At 38.3% G+C, this 22,090-nt stretch overlaps 1 protein-coding gene and 1 pseudogene across 4 annotated transcripts in view; both read left to right on the top strand.

Moving 5' to 3' along the window:
* The first annotated feature begins 3,199 nt into the window (after positions 1 to 3,199).
* On the top strand, positions 3,200 to 17,202 carry LOC148789939 (cysteine proteinase inhibitor 6-like; annotated as a pseudogene).
* Positions 17,203 to 21,320: 4,118 nt separating this feature from the next.
* The window catches only part of LOC104589476 (putative leucine-rich repeat receptor-like protein kinase At2g19210), a 33,155-nt gene continuing 32,385 nt past the window's right edge, over positions 21,321 to 22,090 (top strand). For 3 of the 4 annotated variants that reach the window (XM_010247823.3, XM_010247822.3, XM_010247824.3), the window contains exon 1: positions 21,321 to 21,643. In XM_010247823.3, the coding sequence (XP_010246125.1) occupies positions 21,445 to 21,643 (199 nt within the window). In that variant the 5' untranslated portion in view covers positions 21,321 to 21,444. The remainder of the gene's footprint in view (positions 21,644 to 22,090) is intronic. The other variant, XM_088893601.1, reaches the window with a different exon arrangement.

The following is a 22,090-nucleotide window of genomic DNA, read 5'->3' as shown; positions in this document are numbered from 1 at the left end:
GAAAACAACCATGCAAGATGAGATGGATTCTTTGGTTAAAAACCAACTTGGGAAATAGTTGATCTCCCCCTAGACAAGGAAACAATCGGATGTAGATGGGTATTCACAGTAAAGTATAAGGCCAATGGCAAGATAGAGAGGTATAAGGCAAGGTTGGTAGTGAAAGGGTATACTCCGACCTATGGTGTTGATTATTTGGAAACCTTTGCACCAGTAGTTAAGATGAGTTTAGTTCGTATCCTTTTATCTCTAGCAGCCACCTATTCATGGCCCTTGTTCTAGCTTGATGTCAAAAATGCTTTCCTCAATGGTGATTTACAGGCTTTTATGAAGATGTTGGTAAAGGGAAGGTGTGTAGACCCAGAAAATATCTATATGGACTGAAACAACACCTAGGGCTTGGTTTGACAAGTTCAGAGGGGCACTCATCCATTTTGGATACACACAGACACAGTCTGATCACACCCTCTTTGTGAAGAGAAGAGATGCTCTGGTGTCAATTCTGATTATGTATGTTGATAATATAGTGGTGGCAGAAAATGATCTGGAGGAGATTGATGATTTCAAAAAATCATTGCAACAAGAATTTGAGATCAAAGATCTTGGTGCGCTCAAATACTTCTTGGGGATTGAAGTTGCAAGATCTAAGTATGAGATCTTCATTTCACAGAGAAAATATGTACTTGACCTACTACGGGAGACTAAGAAGGTAGGGACTAAACCAGTAGACACTCTTATTGATCCAAGTCACAAAATTAATGGTGTGGATGGTGAGTTGGTAAAGGATGTGGGGAGATATCACAGAATGTGAGTCAGTACATGCATGCACATCGGGTTCAACACTGGGAAGCTATTGAGAGAATACTTGCATATCTAAAAAAGCACCCTGGTAGAGGCATTCTTTTCACAAATCATGAGAAGCTGAAGATAGAATCCTATACAGATGCAGACTGGGTAGGATGCTTAGATGACAGGAGGTCTACATCCGGAGTGTGTACCTTTGTAGGTGGAAACTTGATCTCTTGGAAGAGTAAGAAGCAAACGGTTGTGGCGAGGTCAAGTGTAGAGGCTGAGTATAGATCCATGACTCATGCTGTCTCAAAACTTCTTTGGGTTAGATCTCTTTTGAGTGAGATTGGGTGAAAGCAAATGAATCTATAATGTTATATTGTGACAATCAGGCTGCAATTAATATTGCCCTCAATCCAATTCGGCATGATAGGACAAAACACATTGAAGTTGATAGACACTTTATAAGAGAAAGGGTAACAACTAGAGAAGTTTGTTTGCCTTATGTCTCTTTAGAGTTGCAGTTGACTGATGTTCTCACTAAAGGGGTGGCAAAGAACAAGCTTGAGCATGATCTACGCAAATTGGGAATGTGTGACATTTACTCCCAACTTGAGGGGGATGTTGAAGATTAATCAGTTTTATGATATTTCTTTGAATAGATGTTTTATGTTAGTTGATAGATAGGAGGTGGGGACCACAATAGTTATGTGTTTTGAGTGTTATATAGGTTGTTTTATGTTTGCCGCCCTATAAGGGCATAGTTGTCTTTTACTGTTCTATTATTTTTAGTATAAATAATAAGTGAAGGGGGCGGCCAGATTATTGCTCTCTTTTCTTTCCAACTTCTCTTCTTCTCTTCTTCTCCTTCTCTCTTCCTTCTCTCTTCAAGAAACTACTTTTTCTTTCATATTTTGTAATTCAGCAGATTTGTACTATATTATAGGTCTAACTCTGCAATATGAGAAAAACATATCACTGCCGCATCCCAAGCCTATCAGCCTTGGCTTAAAAATCTTATCACTATGATTTCATCTTGTGATTTGACCCCACATCACAATGATCTCTTGAATTGCGATGGTATCTTTCCTTAACATTACATCACAATGCCACAATGGTGCAACATCACAATTTTGTTATACTTGATCTTGTGATGCCACTTTGAAGTCCTATCACACATCGCATAGCAACACTCAACACTTGGGCAGTTTTTGAAAGAAGAGACTCCTATAGCATAGTCGAACTAGCTTGTAAAAGGGGGTAGCAACTACACTGGTTCTCATGTGTGGACCTTGAGGAGAATGGCCGGAACCTAGATCTCACAATGTCCACATGGACACCTAGTGACAACCTAAATACCTTACCCATTTTAGGTATAACAAAATTGCAATATTCTCGCTTGGGAAAGTTTTCCTCCTTTATGTGTTTACACTTATAAATAGGAGAGGGCCGAGACTCTCCCCACCTTTGTCTTTTAGAACCCTTGCATAAGTTCTATTGAATTGAAACCCTAATTCTCCCAAGCTGACAACCTCCCTTTCTCCTTCAGTAAACTCTACCATCTTTCAGGTAGACCTCCCCATTGTGTTACCCTTCATGTTTACACCAACCACTTTCCTTCTGTTATGGGCCTGGGAATAGGATCTCCTCACGGGTCGGTCCACGGGGAAAACCTCCTGTTTTCCCTTGTCCCTTCCTTTTCTTGAGGTACCTATCTTGGTGCCTTGGTGATTTGTTCAAGAGATCACCAACTCTCCTTACTCTTTTCTTGACTGAATATTCGATGCCTTTATTCACTAATAGCGACTCCTTAAATAGGAGATTACAAGAGTCCTGTTCTTAGGGAGACTCTTTGCTGAATGGGGAAACCTCCAGCTTTATCTTGATAAGATAAGATAAGTCTCTCTTAATCCTAATCTGATAAGATAAGGCAACTTAATAAGATAAGATAATCTAATCTACTAACTTAATAAGATAAGATAAGAATAACAAGATAGTCTAATCTAATATGCCGAATGGATAAGACTGTTGTTGCCAAATTGGATAGGATGAGAACACCGGATCATTGCTGTTGTTGCTCCCAATACACGTCCACATCATTACTCCCCTCTTAGACTACGAGCTTGTCCTCAAGCTCGAATTCAGGATGGGTGTCTTGAAACACAGTCAAAGGAATCCCGGATAGGTGGAATGACTTTGCCCTCCTGGATCAGGTTCCAATGAAGAGGGTTTATCCTCATCTTCCTCTTGTTCCACCAGGAGGCAGAAAAGTCTCTTGCACTTGTGCCTTGCTGAGTAGAGTTCATCACAATTAAAACATTGTCCCCTCGCCCTGTGTTCCGCCATCTCATCCCTGGACAAGTGCTTAATAGGAGGTGCAACGACGCTGCTCCCCACACTGGATGCTGATATGGAATTGTTGCTCGTCTATGGCTTCCATTCTTGGCTGGCTGCTGAATATGGAGCCATTCCGAGTGGTTCCGGGGATGCCCATGCTGATGGAGGTCGCCCCATACTGAAGGTTCCATGGCTGAGTTGTAGCTTGCGTTCAAAGGCACGAGCTATATTCATGGCTGTGACTAGGTTGGGGGGGTGTTGCATCTCCACATCCACCCTCAAGGGTTCTGTTAACCTTGCGGTGAACATGTCTACCTATTGGTCCGGTCATATCAAAGTTGCTCTAGCAAGGAGGGTCTGGAATTGGCGTTGGTATTCAGCCACTATTCCCGTCTGTTTGAGGTTGATCAGTTCACCTAAGGGGTTGCTTGTCAGTGGGGGCCCAAACCTAAGAAGGCAGTAGGATTTGAACTGGGTTCAACTGAGCCCGGGTTCTTCCTATTCCAATCGATAGAACCAGAGTTGCGCTTCCTTCGTTAGGTGAAAGGCGGCTAGGCTTAACTTGTCTCAGTTGTCTATCCATTGATTGCGAAAAAACTGCTCGCACCGGTACAACCAACCCAAGGGATCTCCGTTGCCATTGTACGACGGAAATTCCAACCTGCTGTACTTGGGAATGATCGCGGCCCTCTGGTTAACGATCTGCTGCTCACCGGAAGACTTCGATAGATCCGGTTGCGTACTTCTGAGCTGGTCTCCACGAGCCGGTGCTCGAGTTCGTGGACCCTGGACGGAAGCTGCTCCAGATCACCCATGATGCCTTGCTCTGATACCAAGTTGTTATGGGCCCGAGAATATGATCTCGTCATGGGTCGGTTCACGGGGAAAATCTCCTGTTTTCCCTTGTCCGTTCATTTTCTTGAGGTACCTATCTTGGCGCCTGGGTGATTTGTTCAAGAGATCACCAACTCTCCTAACTCTCTTCTTAACTGAATATTCGATGCCTTTATTCACTAATAGTGGCTCTTTAAATAGGAGATTACAAGAGTCCTGTTCTTAGGGAGACTCCTTGCTGAATAGGGAGACCTCCAGCTTTATCTTGATAAGATAAGATAAGTCTCTTAATCCTAATCTAATAAGATAAGTCTCTCTTAATCCTAATATGATAAGATAAGACAACCTAATAAGATAAGATAATCTAATCTACTAACTTAATAAGATAAGATAAGAATAACAAGATAGTTTAATCTAATTTTCCGAATGGATAAGACTATTGCTGTCGAATTGGATAGGATGAGAACACCGGATCATTATTGCTGCTGCTCCCAATACGCATCCACATCACCTTCCTCTTACCAACATTGTATAAACCAAAATCTATTTTTGCTTTTAAGCAATTAGGAAGTTAGTAAGGACTATTCCTTTTACTAACATTGTATTGGCTAAGAATCAACATTGTATTGCTTACCACCATGTTCTATGGAAGGAATAGGGCAGAGGGAGACGACACTAGGTTAGGGTTCAATCATATTATTCGAAATGAAAAAATGAGTACTTGTTTTAGGTTCACTACCATCTAGTGAAGCAGTTGAAGGACAACTTAGTGGATGCACATGTGAGCTGGGCTTATGGTTGCATCTGGGAGCTTGGAGATCATGTTAGGGACAGGTGGTGCTTTTATGGTTTGTTGGGAAGGATGTTAGGATCATATATAGAGCCTAGATTTTAGGCCTAAAGTGTTACTAAAACAAATTGCTCTTGCCAAAACCATAAGAGAACAAGGCATAACTTATTGGTTCAATTTCCATGCCACAATTTATATAGGACCTATCAACCTTTATACTCTTAAGCTCGAGGTTCACATTAACCACTAAGGTATTATGGCTAGACTTCAAAAGAAGCAATTTAATCATAAGATCGACCTTTGAATTCCTTATCAAATTCCACACTTTCTTAGAATCTCCCCTATTCTCAGCCTCATTTTTTGTTCATTTTAGGAGCAACTTGATACATAGATTTGATATAAAACTTTCCTTTCAGGCCAAGTCCCTAATTAGTTTATTATCATCCCAACCAAAATTACTTGTGTGAATTCTTTTAATTTTTGAAGTGATACTAGGAATAAAATTATTATCATTCAACTCCACATTCTAATTCTTATTTGCACTATGAATAAGGTCACACGTTTTTGACGTGTCGAGGAGATTGGGCCTAGGCCTAAAAATTAAAAAATAATCCACCTCTAGAATGCAAGGATCTTTCCAAATATCCACATCCTACCCTTTATTAGTTACTCATTTGTCCCCATTTAAAAGAACTTGTCTTCCAATTAGTAAGCTCTTCCACCCCATGAGGCTCCCTCTCACCAAGGAAGTTAGAAAGGGAAATTTTCTCGTCAAATAACTTTTTTTTTTTTTAATAACTATAACCCATAAATTTTTTGAATTTGAGCAGAGGATGTTGTAATTAGGATTTGCTAAGGTTGCATTTGGAAACAATATAAATAAGTGTGAATGCAAATATGTAGAGTGTAAAACGGTTCATATAAATTGCAGAATTGGGTTAGTTTTGCACTGTCAAATATATCTTCTTACCAAACAAACTTTTAGCTGTAATGGATGCAAACATGAATTCCAATAAAATATATGTTTTTTTTTAATCAAAATCCCACTTGAATGCAAATTTACTCCTTTTTTTATGTACTTTTACATCTTATTATCAATGTAAATATGCATTGGTTTGTCATTTATCAATGCATAAATTTAATGTTGCCAAACACATGCAAAAGTGAACCAAGGTGCAAATTTACCCTGAACTGGAATTTACACTCCATTTGCATTATTTCCAAACGCAGCCTTATGTTCACTTAAAGCCATATATGTATTACTTAAAGCCATATGTATTTGTATTACATATTCTTTGCTAATAAAAGGTGTGTTTTCCCTCATTGTTGTAGTTGGTGCTTTTGACTCTTGGTATGTGGATTCAGGCACCATTGACCATGTCTACAATCCATTGCATGGACTATGGGAGGTCAAAAGGTTGCATGAAGGGGAGATGCATTTGAGGCTAGGCTTAGAGGATAAGATCACCATTGTGGTTACTGGAATTTTACACGTTATTAGACTCTAGTTTTGAATTAGTTTTAAAAGATTGTCTATATTCTCTTAGGATTAGAAGGAATTTACTTTTTTTACTTTTTTGGATGGTTATACTTTTGTTTTTGATGGTAATGTAGAGATTGGTGTTAGAAATAACGTCATTGCTTCAGAAAAGTTACATAATGGTTTATTCATTCTATTTCCAAAACTGATTGTTTTAAACAACAAAGCCATACGTCCATGTAAGACTGTCCTGTCAAAGAGAAAGGAAGTTTCTCAGAACTTCACTTATCTTTGGCACCTTAGATTAGGTCATATTAGAGTGGATAGGATAAATAGGTCATATTAGATTCCGTCACATGTGGGGTTCACTTGCACATGTGAAGAAACAATGAGTGACTAAATTGGAATCCAAAACAAAGGTGTGTTTGTTCATTGGGTATCCCATGGGAAGAAATTAAGGATTCAGTTTCTATAACCCTAAAGAGTAGAAGGCTTTTGTTAATAGGGATGCAATAATATTCCTAGAGGATGAGATCCTCATGGAAAAGACAAGTTATGTGGTCTTATAAGGACTACGTAATAATTCAAAAGAATCTCCAGTAACCCAAGTTGTTATGATCCCTAGTGCAGTAGTCATGAGACCTCAGTTTGAGGCTAGACCTCAATAGAGAGAGCCAATAGTGGTACAAACAGTCTCCATAGACACTATTAATTTGACTAAGGAGACAATTTCCAAAATGACTTGCAGCCAACTAAATAAGATATTCCTTAGGAGTAGAGGTGAGCAAAAAAAAAAAAAAAAAAAAAAACCGAAAAACTGAACTGACTGAAACCAAACTGAAAAATCGGCTAACCGAATCGGTCGGTTCGGTTTTGGTTAACCATTTAAAAAAATCGGCAGTTAACCAAACCGACCAATATATATACAATAATATATATTATATATTATATTTTTTATTTTTTTTTTGAAAATCAAATAAGAGAATTCGGTAGAGACTTTCAGCCTTCTCTTTGAAATTTTAACCTCTCAATTAAAAGTTCGACAGTCTGCCAGCCGCCCAGCCCAGTTTCCAATCTCCATCATTTGCTCTTTTGTCTTTTCCCCTACCAGAGTGTCAGTACTTCTTTTGACTATTTTCTTTTTTCTTTCTCTCAATGTTTCACTTTTCTCTTCTCTTTTAAGTTCTAATCTTCTTCTTCGACTCTTCTTCTCCTTCTTCTGTAACTCTTCTTCTTCTTCTTTTTCTTCAACTCTTCGTATTCCGGTCCCCACGCCAGACGGCCGTGCGGTCCGCGCCAACCACCAGCATGATAGCATCAAGCGGCAATGCCAGTCGCCACCTCACCGGAAAGTAAGCATCAATGGTCCAACGCCATCTGATATCTTCTCTCTCTCTCTCTCTCATCTCTCCTCTTTGCGTCTATGCCCAGCGCAAGCTCTCAAGCTCTCAGTTTAGGCGACAAAGGCACCAAGCAGTCCGGCACTGACAACAACCACCAGCACCAACTAGTTTGGCATTGGATGTTTTATTTATTTTTTTTTAATTTTAAGTGCATAAAAAACCAAAAAACCAAGTCGCGGTTAACCGATTGCATTGGTTTGGTTTCGGTTTGGATATTTAAAAAACTAACCAGATCGGTTCGGTTTGAAAAAATACCCAATGGTTCGGTTAACCAAACCGTGAGCACCTCTACTTAGGAGACACTTCCTGAGATTGTAGAGGAGAAGCCTCAAGAAAATTCACCTAAAGTTGTGTAGGTCATACCTTAAGATATCTCACGTAGTGCCATAGAGAAAACTGCTCAAGAAGTTAGAGAACTTATTCAACCTACACAACCTATATTTTTGCATAGTGAGAGTCTTGAAAAGCCTCTTGAACCACCAACACCCCACCATAGTGGAGGGTTTCAAGACCCCTTAAATGACGGATGTATTTGGGAGAACCATACATGATGACCCCAGATCATTCAAAGATGGACCTTGCCACTTATGAAGAGGCAATAGCATATGTAGACTCTAATGCCTTAATACCTGGAAGAAATCAATGCAAGATAAGATAGATTCCATGCATTCCAATGGTATGATCAGAACTCGTGTGGATTTTCCTAAGAGCCTAAAGCCCATTGGTTGTAGTGGACCTTCAAGAGAAATAGAGGTGTTAAATGGGAAAGTGGATACTTTCAAGGCTAGGTTGATGGCATAGGGATATATTCAGAAAGAGGGAATCTACTATGAGGAAACCTTCTCCCTAGTGTCCATGATGAAATCTATCAGGATTCTCTTGGCCATCGTAGCTTTTTATGACTCTAAAATTTGGTAGGTGGATGTAAAGACTTTGTTCCTCAATTACTCTCTAGAAGAAGAGGTCTACATGGGACAACCAAACGGATTCATATCCATCGACCAAGTGCAAAAGGTTTATAAGCTGCAAATATCTATTTATAGCTTAAGGGCCCATTTGGCGTGTCTTTCCATGCGGTCTTTTGTCTGTTTACAAGCCGAGAAGACCGATTTTTGGTCTATTCTCGTTTGGCTCGCAGAAGATCTAGCTGCCAAAAGACGGTGCGTCGAAAAGACGCGAGAAGCCCATTTCGGGCTGATTTCGGAGAAGCTTCATTTGAAGCTTCCCGCATCTTTCGTGTTTTAATCTCATGCGGAAAGACATAGGTATATGCACGGAAAGACGTGCATCTGCCAAACTGTCTTCGAGCTGCCCGAATCTTATGTCAAAAGCTCAATATGCCTTTTGACTGTCAGAGCTACAAGGAGATCTTCTCAAAAAGACGTGCCAAACGGGCCCTAAATAAAGCATCTAGGAGTTGGAACATTATATTTTATTAAGTAGTTAAGTCATTTGGTTTTGATCAAAATGTCGATGAACCTTGCATTTACAGGACGTGTAGTGATAAAGTGATTGTGTTCCTTGTATTATATGTGGATGTCATCCTATACTAATTGGGAATAATTTCCATAGTTAGGCTTCTTATCATTTTTCCTATAAAGAACCTAGGGTAGGCATCCTATATTTTGAAAATCAAGTTGTTGAGAGATTGGAAGAATAGGATGATTGGGATGAAACAAAGCAACTAGATAGAAAATGTTCTGGTCAAATTTAGTATGCAAGAATCTAAGAAAGGGTTCTTGCCTTTCAGACATGAAGTTTCTCTCTCCAAGAAGTAGTGACATAAGACTTTGATGAGGAGAAGAGAATGTTGGGAATCCCTTATTCCTTAGCTACGGAAAATATCATGTATGCCATGCTCTATACTAGAATAGATATTTGTCATGTAGTGGAAGTGGTCCGTAAATTTCAAAGGAACCCCCATGATGAGCATTGGACTATAGTCAATAACATCCTTAAGTACTTGAGAAGGACTAGAGACTACACACTAGTGTACTAGGAAGATAGCTTGAATCCATTGGGTTACATAGATTCCAACTTCCAATCAAATCCAAACTCTAGCAAAACTACTTTTGGATACATCTTCTCTCTAGAAGGAAAATCTATAGGTTGGAAGAGTACGAAGCAACAATACATTGTCGATTCCACCACTAAATAGAATATATTGGAACTTCAAAAGCTACAAAAGAAGAGATCTAGATGAGGAGTTTCCTACAAGGGTTTGTGGTGGTACCCTCTAGTCAGCTACCACTGACCATGTATTATGATAATAGTAGAGTTGTAGTAAACTACAAAGAGCTGAGATCTCATGAGAAGGGTAAGAACATAGAGAGAAATCTTGTTTGTGAGTTTGTATAGAGAGGAGATCTGGTCAGAGGTAAGATTATGTCTACAGATAACTTGGTTAGGCTTTTAAATGACCAAGTGGTAGATTGTTCGAAATAGGATTTCCTTATGTTCATTCAAAGCCATACGTATTTTCATTACATTCTTTTTGCTAATAATAATTATACTTTTTCATGAGTCATGCTCTTTATAGTTATTCTCTTTATGTCTATTCTATCATGAGAGATTTGGATAGCCAAGTTCTATCATGAGATATCTGGATAGACCTAAAACATCCTGACCATGGGTAATCCTGGACTACTCACTTTAAAGGTTAGCACACGGATAGTTTCCACCAGGTGGAATGGTGAGATCTTAGCTATTGAAATAGGACTTTGAGCTACCATGTGGGTGTGACTTGGGATATACATTGATACGATCCGATTTAGAGATTGACTCATGAAAGGATTTGTTCATCATTGTCAATTCTATGAATTTATCTTTTGCAAAGTCATTTTGTCCTTAGGCCTTAGGAGTCCTAGAACTATAGAATTGTGATTAGCTACTTTTAATATACCAAGAAGATGGCTGCTAATGATTTAAGGCTATGAGATTTCATATATTGGGTGTCTTTGAATGGTTCTATGAATCTATGAATTTCCAACAAAGAATTTGCACCTTCAAACAAGAGGAGAGTATCTCTACTAAATAACTGACTCAAATCAGGGTATTGGCTAGGAGTTCTAGTTAGACTAGGACTTTGGTAAAAGAATCCTAATGACATTAGCACTCCTACATAAATCTTTAGGCAATACTGAGATGAATATGGGAGAATCCTACTTGAATTGGGATTCCTGAGAAGGAATGTACTTGGCTCCCAAATGCCTTTGGGATGAATATGGGAAGAGTCCTTGTAGCATTAGGACTCTCAGAAAAGTTTCTAGGACTTGTCCTATAATGTCCTAGTTGATCTAGGAATCCCTAACATACCTGGGTGAGAATGCTAGCAATTGTCTTGAAATAGTTTTTAGAGGAAGAAACTGAGTTGTTTCCTAGTTAGAAAACAACTCTTGATTAAATTCCATATGATGGTGGTTGGTTGAGACAGTGACTCATTGTGTGGTTCCCTAATTAAATTTGAATATTGTTGTTTAAGATTGAATTGTCTTTTTACTTTGCATGAAGAAGGCAATCTAATAATTTCAATGACTTAAGGACACTACAAATGTGTAGTGAGACACCTTTGCAGTTTTAAGAAGTCTTTCTAATCCTAACCACATATTAGAAAGAGTGGATGGAAGATTTCAATCCAATAGCAAAGAGATAGAATATTTCTTGGGAAACCCTAATCCTTAAAGATGGAAACCCTGATAGGATCTCACACCCCTTTAGAACTTTGCTTCTCTTAATATATAATCTATTAGAGAGATCAAAAGGAGAATTTGGCTAGTCCTAAAGGAGAGTTTGAATCACCCTAATATAGCCCCCAATTAAACTAAAATCGAGTGCTGAAATTTGTAGAAAAAAGGGAGTAGCGTGACTTCTATAGGTAGTGTGGTGAGGCTAAGGGGTCTTGGGTAACAAAGGTAGGCTACAATCTTCTATCGATAGAATCGTGTATTTTTTATGATCCACACCTCTTTTGTAAGGGGAGATCTCAAGGCCCTGAAGGGAAAGAGCCAAAAAGGGTTTGACTCCAATTTGGAAAGGGGATCTTTGATTCAGTGTTCGTTGTTAGGGGGCACTGCTAGAGATTTGCTATGTGTCTCATGAGATCTTTCCAGGACAAAGTTTTCTTTCATCCGAGGATTCTCATAGTACACACGTGCTACTTCCCTTTGCGAGTCCCTTGTGTTGACATGGCGTAGGTGACACTAGAACTAATTTGACTATTGGCCTATTTGCTTCATCTTCAGCTGGTTGTTTCATCATGAGTAGTTTGGTTTGTTGTAGATGCACAAAGTGCATTGCAGGCCCGTGATGTCTTTGAGCTCATTGTGGGTCTATGACGAGTTATGGGCTCATCGTAGATCCATGACAACCTCTGTGTCGCCATGGGTGTTTTTATGGTTCCGATTTGATACCTCCACACCAATTGCAGTTATGGTGATCAACATGTACTTATAACTTCCATTGGAGGAATTAATTTGGATAATTGGATTGATGCCAATAGTAGAATTTTATTCAAAGAACTCAGATTTGGGGAGAAAATTTTGGGCAATTTACAGGTATGAAATAAAACAAAAATAAAAAACAGTCAAATACTCTATGGTGATCTTGTAGATATTGTGAATTAAATATGCTTTATTTCCTACAATTTCACTTTCAAAGCTTCCACACTATTTTAATTAGAAGAGCCAAGTTAAAAGCATTAGGGATCTCTCATATTCATTTCACCCATTTACCCTACTCATTTTTAATATTACTCAATCTATTCCGAGCCCTTCGTTAAATGGTAGATGCATGAAAAAAATCTAGTAATTTTATCACATAAGTAAACTACTTAATTTTGATTTTTGGGCCCACATGATTTTTTTTGGTTGAAGGGCTTTATTTAGCTCATTCTCTATTTCTTTCAAAATTTTTCCATCATATTCACCCAAGAGAGCCATCTTATCCATACCAAGCATACCCTTCAACTCCTCTTTTTTTTTCACATTCTCAAACACCTCTTTGTTTCATTTTTCTAATTAAAAGAAATTTTCAGTAAATTTCCACTTTCTACATACTTCTTAAATCAAAACATTTAAATATCTTAACAACACTACAAAAGTAAAATTATTAAATTAGATTCCATATAAACCAATTGCACCTACAATTTAGAATATTGGAAATTACATGATTTTTCTTGTTTAAGCTATGTACTCTTTTGTCTCCACACGAAAATTTAGTCAAAATCAAATCACTTATGTGGCACTTATGTGAAAGCAAGATAGGAACACATGACCACAATTTGAAGTAACGAGGCACACCATAATTGAATACACAAAGAAGCATTTCTGTTTTGTTTGCAAGAAAAGGTAGGGAAATTAAAGGAAGGGAAAGGTAGGAAAATCTATAAAAGGTTAGTAAAGTTATTTCTACCTTTTCCTTACATTTTCCTTCAAACCAAACACAACCAAGTCAAAGGCATGAGGTTCTTTGTCTTTTGAAACATGTACTTATTTTGTCCAAATTATCCACTAATGCCTTTGATGGTGTGCGATCTGAATGCTCATAGCTAGAAGGTAGCTTGGACATTAGTAATGAAATAAACTAGTCAAGCTGCAAGACAGATGGATCAGAGAACTCGGGGTGGCTAACCCAGCGAGGTTGCTCCGATGCTTATGTCAGTACTGGATATGAGTAGCGAGCTGAAAGTAGGTAACTTGAAAGCTAGAATGCACTGTATCGCGCATACTTGGGTTTCCAGGGGAATGCCTTTATATAGTTGGGCTGTCGTGAGTCTCACGAAATGCTCCCAAGATCTTCGGTCCTGGCTGTTAGAGTCTATTCCACTCTGGAAGGTGGATAATGTGCTAGCCAATAAGGCTTATCATGTCCATCCGATTTGGGCGGGATGAGGATAAGGCCTGTAGTTGTGCAGCGTGATCCCGAAAGGCCTAAAGGTAGCTAGGAAGCTTCAAGAGTTCTATGTATCACTTTAGTAGGCTTGGTCATCTGAGCTACCCAGGCTTTGGTGCTATCCGAAGTGATCGAGACACCCAAGGTGACCCATCCTGTCGAGATGGCCGAAGATGCTAAGTCACAATCTAATTGGCAGGTCACATCCACGTGCTTTCCTTCTATTAGATCGGGCCAAATCACCCCTCATTAGCCTTTAAATATGGAGATGGTATTTCACCTCTGTTCTTAGAAATAAATATCTTCATCAAAAATCTTTCTGGGATTATAAGACTAATGGTAATGCTGCAAGAACTTGGAATGCCATGTTAAGCTGTCGGGACCTTTTTCATAGAGGTTGCCTATGGTTAGTGGGCAATGGCTGGGACATTTCTGCTCTCTTTGACCCATGGATTCAGACAAGACATGCTATCCTATATCATTAGAAGTAAATATCAAAAGAATTAGCATGGCAAGCCTTATTGACCATAACACAATGTTCTGGAATGAGAATGCAGTAATGAATGAGCAAGAATGGCCTCATTCTTTTAATTCTTACCGATTCTAAAAAAGAATGGGCAAGAATGAATGAGATGTAGGTGTTTGGATATTCATTTCTTGCCGCAGGACTCATTCTTCCCGGAATGAAATTTTGGTCTCGGCAAAAATGTAACAATTTTCGTGCCGCATCCTCGTCTCTCTCACTCTCTCTCTTTGTAAAGGTAAAGTTGAGATCGATCTCGATCTATTGAAGTCCTCGACTGAAGTCACTGAACCCTCATCCCTCTCTCTCTCTCTCTCTATACAAGATAAAGCTGAGATCGATCTCGATCTGTTGAAGTCCTCGACTGAAGTCACTGAACCCTCATCTCTCTTTCTCTCTCTCTGTACAAGGTAAAGTTGAGGTATCTCGGTCTGTTGAAGTCCTAAAGCTAAGATCAACTCTCTCTCTTTCTCTACACAACATAAAACTAATCATCTCTCTCTCTGTACAAGAAAATAATTATTTTGTTTATTAATTTTTTGTTTGTTTGATAATTGGGGTAGAATGTGCTGTTGGAGTTTGCGAGGATTGTGAAGGCGAAGGAGCAGGTGGTTGCTGGTACTCACTCTGCATCATCTGACTTTGGAGGTGATTAAGGCTGGTAAGAAGAAAATTTATGAAGCCATGGTTGAACTTCAAGGAGCTACAGGAATTCAAGCCAGTTGGAGATGCCCCACGATCACTTTGTCGGATCTCAGTGCCAGGCAAGGTAAATGATCTTGGAATCTCTCTTTTCCCTTGAATTTTGAAGCAATATTGAGTCCTGATTTTAAGGGGATCATTGACTGTAGAATCGTATATACGATTATCGGAATTAATTATGGGTTTGGATGCGATTGAGAATGCATGTCTTCTGTAATCATGGTTTCTCGAATTTTCAATCCATCAAATATACAAGGCGGGGAATAGATTGTGTTGATTAGGAAGAAATGATATTTCTGTTATTGTGCTTGAGTGGGTCTTCTTTAGAGATTTTGTAGGCTTCAAGTATCTGGTGGATCCCTGTTATTTTTGTTCTAATTGGAGGTGCTAGAATTGTTGGAGTTGATATTCGAAACCAAATTGGATCATGAAATCACAAACTGGAGAAGTTTGAACCAAAGTGAAAAGATTTGACTTTTTAATTTGATGCAAGATCATGAAATATACATATAGAAGTGTTATTAAACCTTATATATCTCTGTTGCTGATGGCATAATACGATTATTACTAATAATCTAACAAAATTGCTGCATAAATTTTAGTTTGGTTTTAAATGCAAACAAATACTTGATGTAGGCAACTCCTTGACCAATTAGACTGATCATGTTATAAGTTTACAAGTATAAAATCCATATCACCAACTAAAAGTTTGAATTTGTTGAGAAGTAAGAGAAAATAAATAAAACTTGATAAATGGATATTGTTGAGTCAATACTCAGTACATTGGAAACCATATCATCTTCCATCTATATCTTTATTCTCTTTCTTGGTTCTATTTTTGTTTTGTTTTGTTTTTTTTTTTCTGTTTTGATCTTTAATGATAATGTCTTAACATCTCCTTTGAATTTCCTTTATTTGTTGAGATAGCATTTTAATACAAAAAAAAAAAAAGGATTTTATTAGTCTCCAGAACCACAACTGTTCCTTGCAGGTTTCTTATGCTATTTAATTTGGGTTGATGTTTATTGATCCAAGTCTCCAACATTCAAAGATGCCTTTTTTTAAAAAATTAATTATTATTAAGAGAGTGTTATATAGTCAAACTAAAAGGGAAGCACAGACTTGGGCACAATTTAGAATTGTGCTAAAAAGTAATGGAAATTCAATGAGCACTCATTAAGTCATTTTTGCCCCATCATGTTTTTCACTCATTGGCTTGATTTTTAAGACAACAAGATAAACTGTAAGTTTTTCTATTTCCAAGAAGGTGAGTGACAAAGTTGTCACCTTGTTTGTATCAAGTCTTTGGGCTTTGAACATGCTTCATCTTTCACATGCAAAATACAATACTTTTCTTTTTCTGATATAAAGGAAAGAAATTAATCGACTTATTAATGCATGTTTCAACCCCATTTGCATTGTTTTGGGGGGGGGGGGGTTACTTTTTACATGATTTCTTCCCCCCTTATTGAAGGGTAATTGGTATTCTGCTATTTGTACATAAAAGCTCCACCCATGGGAACTTCTATCTGTGGGATTTGGAAATACAAGATGCCCAGATTGTTTTGGGGGTTTTCTTTCTTCTTTTACTTGTTTTGTAATTTCATGTTCAGATTCTTTAGGAGGACAAGAATATGCCATATTCACATTCTTTTAGAATCATGCTTGACCTAGACTAACCTCTTCCCATTAAACACTTTACCCTTCAACATCCAAAGCCTTCCTAAGCCACTAGAACCGATAGTGTACATGTAACAGGCCATGTTAGGGGGTCGTGTTTAAGTAAATTTGGGCCAAATATTTCCTAGTAGTAATTATTGGCCGATCATGTAAATCTAGATGGCCATGGACCAGGATGGAGAGCAGTGCCAGCACATGATCCTATTGTTCAAGATGCAGCAAATCATGTTGTGAAGACTATCCAACAGAGGTCAAACTTGCTGGCCCCTTAAAAACTGCTGGAGGTCCTTCATGCAAAGGCAGAGGTCGGCATCTTCTGCTTGCTTTGGTTCTTTTTCGCTATTATTTCTTTAGTAGCAGTTTTATCCTTGTGTTATTAGCTCTTTATCTCTTGGCATGGGAATTGCATGCATATTTGCAACTTGCATAGTTCGGGAAGATAGATAAATGGTCTTGTTGTTTGTGATTCATGCAGGTAATTGAAGAAGTGGCAAAGCTCGATTTGCTTCTCAAAGTTAAGAGGGGAAATAAGGAAGAAAAATTTAAGGTTGAAGTACATAAGAATGTTGAAGGTATCTTTCATTTGAATCTAATGGAGCAAGATCATTCATGAGTCATGACTCTCGGCACTACCCTAACATGTTAATATGTGTGGATTTATATAGACATCTGCTTTAGTGCTTTGTGAAACTTTAATCAGTACTGCCTATAGATGAAAGAACTGTGTATTGCTTGAATAATGCTTACATGCTACATAGATAAGAAATATAGCCTATTATAGATGTTGTCTTGGATGCTTCTTTTCTCTTGTTTTCAAATTTGAATATGCTGGGCATACATTTGGGCCTTATCTATCTGTAGCGCCTTAATGAGAGAGAATTGCAATTGCAACTGACCTATATGATTATGACCCCAATTTTGTCATTCGACAGTTGTGGTTCCTCTATGGTGCTTTGGTGCATACAACATGGGGGAACAACTTGGGCCTGGGGTTTTAGGTCCGCAGGCTGGCATGACCCAGCACGACTCATATATAATGTGTATATATATATATATTAATAAAAATTATAAAATAAAAAATTATTTTAAATTTTATTATACCAATTTATTTAATTATTGCATATATAAGCAATTGTATACATCAAAATTTATATAAAATTAAGATTTTAAGTTTTTTCAAAATTTTAAATAAATAGCTCTGGCCCAATCCATGGCCCATCCTAGCCCAAGGCTTGGCTCATGGGCCAGCCTAGCCCACGGCACGGCACGTGCTTGGGCCGTGGGATGTGCCGGGCCGACCCCCCAAGTTATCCTAGGGGAGGGCAACACAGCATAACTCGCACTTTACGTGGGCCCGACATGGCACGCTTTACACCTATAACCCTTATATTATTATTTTGAATTTTTTATTAATAAAAAAATGAATGAGAAAGAAATTTGTAACCAAACATGTTACAAATTTTACTCTCATTCTTGTCGTAAAAAAATCATTTTTTTGGGAAAAAAGCGTTTAATTCGTAGCAATATTTTATCATTCTTCCCATTTTTACTCATTTTTTTCCATCTTGGAATTTCATCTTAGATAAGAATGAGAAAGAATGAGAGTTGAGCCAAACATGGCCCTCTTTGACACAGAGAGAGCAAATTCCATCCTTAAAATCAAACTCCCCTAGCCTGGTACATTGATTTCTGATCGACTCGTTTGGACAATGACTCCACATGGAAATTTCACTACATCTTCAAGTCTGCTGCTCCTCCAAGATGCTCCGGGCCCATCAAATGCCAATTTTGGGGATGAAAACTTTAATTGGAAATACGTTTGGAGATTCAAACTTCTGCCACCCCGCATTATCCTCTTTCTTTGGAAATGCTTCCAAAACATTCTTCCTACTAGTGCTGTTCTTGCAAATCATCATGTCCAGGTGGATCGTGATTGCCCACTTTGCCATAGTTTTGAGGAATCAACTGAACATATCCTCTTCTATTGCCACCACACAAGACTGATTTGGTTTGGTTCCTCCCTAACATTAGAACTTGTTAGAGAATATCAATCTATTCAAGGACCTCAACTAATATCTTAAGCCTTCAAGTTGAATGGTTCTTTAAGATGGCATTAAAGCTACTTTGAGCAAATGATCTAGTGTTTAATCCTCATTACCCCATTATAATTAATTAAGTTTTAATATAAGGTATGGGTGGGCCTGTGCTTATTCATGCTTCAAGCCCAATGGGCCTGTGCTCAATGTAAATGCTATTGATGAGGATCACACAGGCGCATGCTCTTATCAACCATCTGCTGAATGAATCCACACTTAATGAACTCAAATTAAATAACCAGCCCAATAGCCCTCCAATCGTCTCAAGACTGTTGGTTTCCTCTATCTCCAGATTTTGTGAAAGTCAATGTTGATGGCGCTACATCTGGATCATGTGCAGACGTGGAGATTATCATTCGTGACCACAATGGCTACTTCATTGTTGCTAGATCCATTCCAACGGACCCAGTTCCACCCATTATGGTTGAAGCCATTGCTTTCTTCTTTGGCGCCCGTTTGCTAGATCATCTTGGAAGGCGACGCTCAATCAATAGTCAAGCTTCTGTTGGAGAATTCTTTTCCTTCATGGTGCATTAACACCATCATTGTGGACTGCAGAAGCTATTTGTCTCCCCTGAATCGTCCATATCAATAGGGGTGGCAATTTTCTCCGTCCCCAATGGGTGCCCGGGCTCCCCGACCCAACGGGGTTGGGTATGGGGTACTTTGGCAGGGTCGGGGTCGGGGATGGGGCTATCTCTGAATCCCCGATCGGGTTCGGTGACGGGGATGGGGAATGCAGTCCCCGCCCCGACCCGTCCCGACCCGTCCCCAATCAATAAATATATAATTATATGATATAACATTATATATTATTTATACAATATTTATATTACAATATTATAGTATCATATATTATATTATTAATTCATTTATTTAATTATTTTAAAGATTAAAACTTAAAAAACAAAAACACTCGACACTTAGAGGTTAGAGTCTTCAATAGACACAGACAAAGAACTCTGAACGGTGAACCCTAGTCAGTTTTCTTCTTCCTCAATCTTCATTGTTGACACATTGACCGCCGTCGCTATCGCCACTCGCCTGTCGGACGTCTATTGTCTCCGACTACCGGTTTACCACTTGAGTCTCGACAGAGGACAAAGATACTCAGAAAAAAGAACTGAAACTCAATCTCAGTCTCTCAAACTACCAGTCTATCATCGCCGACCACCATCACCATTGCCTATCAGACTCTCTCTCTCATCACCGGTCTCAATTCGCAACGATCATCTCTCTCTCTTTCTCTTTCTCTATCAGTCTCTCACACTTCTTTAATTTATCTCCATCGGTTCGGGAATGGAAGGGAATTTATTTCTCCAACGAGGATCAGAGATGGGGATGCGGGGTGATTTGGGGGTCGGGATTGGGAATGGAGAATGTAATCTCCGCACCGAACCCGCCCCGTTGCCATCAAAGAAATCATCCTACTACATGGACGTTATGCCCTCCCTTCCTTGAACAGGCTGTTAATCATGATTGTAAGACTGATCCGAAATTGTATTCTTAATGCAATGTTTATTTTGCATTAAAAAATCAATAATAATATCACTGATTTTGATGGATGTAGTTTTTTCATATTTTGGTAGGTGTAGTTGTCCTTGAGAATTCAAGGATCAACTAATTAATTGCTTGGTGCCGTTTTGCACAAGTAATCAGACTATTAGTAATTTTCTTGTGACCACTATGCAATTAAACATCGGAAATCATTACGTCAGTATGCTCTCTTTTTTCCATGCTCATTTTCTCATTCCTACGCCCCAACCATTTCCTAGTATAAATGTCATTTAATTGTGAGAAAATGAGAGAAAAGTAACCAAAGTAAAATAAAAATAACAAGAAAAAAAAAGAAAATAATTAAAATCTTCTTTTAGGAAAGATGGTATCAACTTTGTTTCCTCTTACTACCTTCAAAAGAAAGAAAAATAACTCTTTGCTTCCTCTCACTGTTTCCTTCTTTTTATCTATCTTTGCCCAAGGATTAAAACATCTGTATGCCTATATGCCTGATACCCAAACTCGGGTATTGATGTGTATAGATTCACCCTTTTTTTATTATTTATTATTTTATAGTGATAACTAAAGGAGTTAGGAAGAGAGTCTTGGATCATTTGCAATTTTTAAAAAATTCTATATATCAATATTTTTAAACGTATCTATGTACACTGATACCGATATAATCCTCCCATATCTATATTTTAACCCTTCACTTATTTTCTTGGTTTTAAAAATTGATCCGGAAATGAAATCGTTCTGGCCATCAGTTTCTGGGTTGATGGTTCAACCATCCGATTTGAATAGACGGTCTGTTCTAGAAAAAAAATTAAAAAAAAGTAATTAAAAATAAAAAATGGTCAAAACCATTGAATAAATCAAATGAATTATTGACTTATTCAACAGTTTTTGGTCAAAAACCGAATTTAGGATAAAATGAAACCAATTACTTGAATGATTCCGGGCCGAATAGTCCAACCATTCGGATCAGTGCCAGTTAAAAAACCATACTTTTTTTAGCTAAAAACGTATAAAAATAAACTTCAGAAAATATGTTCATTCTTTCCTTCCCTTTCCTTTGGAACCAGATGCAGTATAATAGTAAGCAAAAGTAGTACAAGGAATGCGTTGTAAGACTAAACAAAAGTACAAAAGTAGTACAAGGGCTGGTTAGTCCTCAAAGAAGACCGAAGTCTGAGTCAACCCTATCGATTAGGAGGATTAAATTGGACGTATGTGGTGATGAGGTGAAATATAAAAGCACAGAAGTAGAGGAATGATAGAAAGCAGACTAGCTGCCGAAGGAGGCCTGCAACAGACACCTGGACCCATGAAAATACACACTAGACAAGACAACCTTTGATGGGTCCCTGTTTGTCTGTGGCAGGGTTGCCTCGGCAGCCGAGCTGTCTGTTAGCATTTCACAAATGGTGTTCTATAAAATCTGGATTCCAAGAATCCATGAGCTGCTAGCTTTCTTTTCTTTTTCTGTTTCATCTTTGGAGAGAAGTGGGATCAGAAAAGGGATGAGGATGACTACTTCAATGGATGTGCTACAGGGTTTCATCTTCTTGTTCGTGGTTTTCTTGGCCACAGCAGTGTGGGTTCAGGGGCACCATGAAACAGGTATATGCACTATTCACAATCTTTCTTCATGCTTGTCCATTAACTGTTATATTCTTGTCCATGTGTAATTGAGTTCAAGTTGGACCCTTTTGATTGAACTGAGGGTCTGTTTGATTTGCAATTGGAATTGAAATGGAAATGGTTTATTTTCATAGTTTGTTTGATTCAGAAATGAAAATGAGAATTGAAATCATCCGGAATGAGATTTCATTTTTAAAGGAGGGACAGGGAATGACCATTCCCTCAAATGGAAGAATGAAAATGGATTCCAATTCCATCCAACCAAACAGTTGAAATCAGAATAACCTATTTCAATTCTAATTCCAGACCCTTATTCCCGGGTACCAAACAGGGCCTGATTCTAATGACAGCATATTTGGGCTTTCAAGGTTTTCAGCATACATCATTTATAAGCTTGTCTGTATGAGATCCACCTCACAGCTGCTG

This window comes from Nelumbo nucifera, chromosome 8, assembly GCF_055504915.1.
Source record: "Nelumbo nucifera cultivar China Antique chromosome 8, China Antique-T2T, whole genome shotgun sequence".
NCBI lineage: Eukaryota > Viridiplantae > Streptophyta > Magnoliopsida > Proteales > Nelumbonaceae > Nelumbo > Nelumbo nucifera.
Note: the sequence above shows the minus strand (reverse complement) of the source record. Positions and strands in the feature narration are given on the sequence as shown.